The sequence below is a fragment of the Magnolia sinica genome, chromosome 6 (assembly GCF_029962835.1).
Source record: "Magnolia sinica isolate HGM2019 chromosome 6, MsV1, whole genome shotgun sequence".
Taxonomy (NCBI): Eukaryota; Viridiplantae; Streptophyta; class Magnoliopsida; order Magnoliales; family Magnoliaceae; genus Magnolia; species Magnolia sinica.
The window spans coordinates 66,740,612-66,745,509 of NC_080578.1; the positions used below are offsets into that span (position 1 = coordinate 66,740,612).

The following is a 4,898-nucleotide window of genomic DNA, read 5'->3' on the forward strand; positions in this document are numbered from 1 at the left end:
GCCCACGGATCACCGACCACTAGCCATTGGCTACTGGCAGGGTCAGTAGCCAATCCGTTTCCCTAAAATGAGGGGGCAAAACGGATGGACGGTGTGGATATAAAACATATACATCATGTTGGACCCCACGGGGCCCAACACATCGACACATCCCGCTGGGGGTGGTGTTGCCTATACCACCTGATCTGAATCTTGCGGTCCAACGGCACACGTCTCATAGATCAGTGCCACTCATTAGGTAATGCACCGCGTGGACGTTGAGTGAAAGTCCATCAAATCGAAGGGCTAGGACCATCCAATCAGCGTTCTTTTTCATACCATATGCCATCGACGGTAGAACTTGGAAGATGGCAGTCAGGATCATCTTAACATCCATCCGTTTGGACTCATCATGGATGGGCCACAGGGAGATGAAAATCAACATTTAAAATTATATTAAAAAAAGAAGAAGACGAAGAAGAAGAAGGAGAAGACAATACCTCCGAAACAAGGGATATTCGCCACCATATTCTAAGTTGTGATGTCTCATTAATCATACACGTAGGATATATGTTCACGGCAATCCATACCGTCCAATTTATGGACACTTTGTGGATGGAGCATAGCCAAAAATTCCCATTGTCATACAATTGTAACCATCTGATTTAGTATTAGGATAATTTATATCTTACTTTGATCGTTGGATTTGGACCACTTACCACTTTATTTTAAATGGTTGAAATATATCGAGCGATGCAATTTTCATTCTATATATATCCCATCACCATTGGGCCTATGGATGGAGGGACAAGACCAATGTGATAGTTCCCCACTGTTTCTTCAAGTTTCGGTCCAAGTGTCAGGAAAACACATAAATCCTGATCATCCAAATCACAGGTCCTACACATTGAAAATCAAACCGTTTAAATAACCCTAACCATCGATTCCATGAGTATCAGTTAGATGGTTAAAATACAACAGCCAGTGATCCATATTCAACAAGTTAATCAGATGGTTAGAGCATCAATCAGAGCGAATTCGACACCGATTCTCTCTACAGTGGGGGTGCATGATCTTGGACGGCCTGGATTCCTGTGCACGAATACCTAGACATCCCGTACAGTGAGTGCAAGACCACAATTTAAACATGGTGGTGAGAGGCCACAATTTAAACATGATGGTCAACTTTCAACGCAGCATTTCCCGAAGGGTTTTATTTTTCTAGATCGCGACAAAGATATTAGCGTGTGTTGCGAACCAGTAAGTCCCACATGTTTAGTGTTCCTACAATCGGGACCATCTATTTTGTGGACACTATGCTAGAAGGTTAGCGTAAAAATCTTATCCCTGAACGAATGATTATGGCCATTGCTATCTGTAGATGAATTTAGAACAATGAAAAGAAAATTCAACAGTAAAAATAAAAGGTTAGAATTACCAATGAAGCTTGATTATGTTACAATAGCTTGTTTATGGCAGTAAAGAAAATATGGACGGTTGAAATCATCGGACCAGCAGAGGGAGTGTGTCCCACCCAGTGGGAGGCTGGATCGAGAGTCGGACACACGCTTTTTGCATTGGTCCGCATCCTCCGAGAAGAACATGAGTCGGGATCCTCTGTTCCCCGTTGACCAGATAACAGAGGATCCCGACTCGCAGAACATATACCAAGCAAAATTCTCTTTCACAACCAAGTGTAGGAGAGAATGAGGGATGTATGGTAAAAAAAAGAGGTAAAGATGCAGCCGCCCGCGTCTGCTGCACCAAAAGTGCAGTCGAGATGTCGGATGTGGCATTTTTATTACAATCCATCATGGGAAACTACGTATAATTTCTCAGAAGGCGTAAAACCAACGAATGCGGACATTCTCACCTAAGGAAAAGAAAAACAACTACTCTCCAAAACGGAGTTCACCCTAACTCCACGTGATCGGAATATTTGATTTGATGGCTGCAAGCCACCCCTGCATGCTTATGGAATTTTGAAGTTTGGAATTTTGAAGTTTGAATTCTATTTGTCTTCCTCCTTTCCCTATAAATTCTTCTCTTCCCTTCTCTACTACCAACAGCCACTTCATACATTACCCTCTCTCTCTCTCTCTCTCTCTCTCTCTCTCTCTCTCTCTCTCTCTCTCTCTCTCTCTCTCTCTCTCTCTCTCTCCCTCTCCCTCCCTCTCCCTCTCTCTCTCTCTCTCTCTCTCTCTCTCTCTCTCTCTCTCTCTCTCTCTCTCTCTCTCTCTCTCTCTCTCTCCCTCTCCCTCTCCCTCTCCCTCTCCCTCCCTCCCTCCCTCCCTCCCTCCCTCCCTCCCTCCCTCCCTCCCTCTCTCTCTCTCTCTCTCTCTCTCTCTCTCTCTCTCTCTCTCTCTCTCTCTCTCTCTCTCTCTCTACCCCTTCCCTATGGCATTGGCTAGGAACAATGGCCACCATGAATTGCTATCTAAGATAGCAACCAACGACAACCATGGTGAGAACTCCCCATACTTTGATGGGTGGAAGGCATACGATAAAAATCCATATCATCCCACCACGAACCCGCAGGGGGTTATTCAAATGGGTCTAGCTGAAAATCAGGTCTGTAAAATTTAGTCCAATTTTCTTCTTCACATGTAAAAGACACTAAGGTTGTGTCATTGAATTGTGCAAACTAACAAATTTTTTTTATCCCTCCCTTCTTTGGGTTTTTACAGCTATGCTTTGACCTGATAGAGGACTGGATTAAGAGAAACCCCAAGTCGTCCATTTGCACGGCAGAAGGGGTATCAAAATTCAAGGATATTGCAATCTTTCAAGATTATCATGGGCTATCCGCTTTCAGAAATGTAAGAAGCCCATCACCGACACAATTTGAGGATTAGTTATTCTTGTATCACATCCAAACGCAGCCTAACAATCCAATATCAGAAAGAAAAGAAAAAAAAAAAAAAAAAGTGGCCTGCTTATCTTAGTATTGTTAGTTTTACTACTACTGCTAAGCTTTACAATACTAGTAGCTCTAAAGTTGAAGAAAATGACCAAGTATAATAAGTGTATTGATGTATGCAGGCAGTGGCCAAGTTCATGGAGAAAGCGAGGGGAGGTAGAATCAAGTTCGACCCAAATCGGATTGTTATGAGTGGTGGAGCCACCGGAGCTAACGAACTGATTACCTTCTGTTTGGCTGACCCTGGAGATGCATTCTTGGTTCCTACACCTTATTATCCAGGGTATATTCTTCTTATTCCTTTTCATCTGCCTTACTATATATATATATATATATATATAGAGAGAGAGAGAGAGAGAGAGAGAGAGAGAGAGAGAGAGAGAGAGAGAGAGAGAGAGAGAGAGAGAGAGAGAGAGAGAGAGAGAGAGAAGAATTCCCATTAGTGGTATTTTATGATCTTATGTCGCCACAGTTATAGGTGACGTTCTTAGAAAATAAACAACGTTAGTTTGATATTTATTACTATATCAGCTTGAGATACACATGAATTGAGCATAAACGAATAAATCTCTTTGAAAATTTGATTTAACTAGGAAATGTCCATTACTGTGCTCTATCAGCTCAACTTACTGACTAGCACCGAATCTGCAGGTTCAATCGTGACTTACAGTGGCGAACAGGAGTTCAACTACTTCCGGTCGTTTGCCAAAGTTCTAATGGTTTCAAGGTCACAAGAATCGCATTAGAAGCAGCATATGAGCAAGCCCAAAAGGCCAACATCAATGTAAAGGGAGTGATCATCACCAACCCATCCAACCCACTTGGGACCATCTTAGATAGAGAAACCCTAGAAGCACTAGTTAGCTTCATCAACGAGAAGAACATTCACTTAGTCTGCGATGAGATATATGCTGCAACCGTCTTTAACCAGCCTAATTTCATTGGCATATCTGAGATAGTAGAGAAAGATGCCCGATGCAATATGGATCTTGTCCATGTTGTGTACAGCCTCTCAAAGGATCTTGGCCTGCCAGGCTTCAGGATAGGCGTGGTGTACTCATACAACGATGCCGTAGTCAGCTGCGGTCACAAGATGTCGAGCTTCGGGCTTGTGTCCTCACAAACCCAACACCTACTTGCAGCCATGCTTTCAGATGATGATTTCACAGAGAGATTCATAGCTAAGAGTTCTGAGAGGTTAGCTGCTCGCCAGAAGACCTTCACATCAGAGCTGGCTCAAGTAGGGATAAGCTGTCTGAAGAGCAATGCAGGACTCTTCTGTTGGATGGACTTGCGACCACTCCTCAAAGACCAGACGGTGGAGGGAGAGATGGCCCTCTGGCGGACGATCATCAACGAAGTCAAGCTTAACATTTCACCGGGTTCCTCTTTCAATTGCTCGGAGCCTGGTTGGTTTAGGGTTTGCTTCGCAAACATGGACGAGGCGACCATGATAGTGGCACTTCAGAGGATTCGATTGTTCGTGTCTGAAAAGAAGGTGGTGGCACTGGCGAAGAAACGAGCTTGGAATCAAGCTAATCTCCGACTTAGCTTCAAAGCTGGAAGGTGTGAAGATATCACCATGACCCCACGTGCAATGTCACCTCACTGCATGATGTCCCCGCACTCACCGCTCGTTGGGGCGGCCAACTGATCTTTGTTGTATTGGATCTAACAATGGAGGGATGTGATTTCATCCCTTTCATGGTGCTGATGATTTTTTTCATACATAAGGGGGGTGAGGGAGAGACAGGGAAGTTTTGAAGCCCTCTTCACATGGTTTTACGGGGATATTGATGACTATTCTTCTAAGAATAATATAATAATTAATATAAATAAATGTTGTATTACAATTCACAATTCGTTCTCTCCATGAAGCACCTCTGCACATGAATACATTTGCCAGCCTGGCACGTGTACATGACAATCTAGCTGTATAAAGGTAATTTATATGGCCGGAAAAGAAGCCAGTCAACTATAGATATCAGTTAGGTATGTA

The 4,898-nt window shown here is 43.4% G+C and overlaps 1 protein-coding gene across 1 annotated transcript; it reads left to right on the forward strand.

Moving 5' to 3' along the window:
* The first annotated feature begins 2,068 nt into the window (after window positions 1-2,068).
* Window positions 2,069-4,649, forward strand: LOC131248823 (1-aminocyclopropane-1-carboxylate synthase-like). The gene is made up of 4 exons (XM_058249294.1): window positions 2,069-2,550; window positions 2,667-2,798; window positions 3,022-3,182; window positions 3,551-4,649. The coding sequence occupies exons 1-4, from the start codon at window positions 2,377-2,379 to the stop codon at window positions 4,551-4,553; spliced, it is 1,470 nt and encodes a 489-aa protein (XP_058105277.1). The 5' UTR covers window positions 2,069-2,376; the 3' UTR covers window positions 4,554-4,649.
* The last annotated feature ends 249 nt before the right edge of the window (window positions 4,650-4,898 follow it).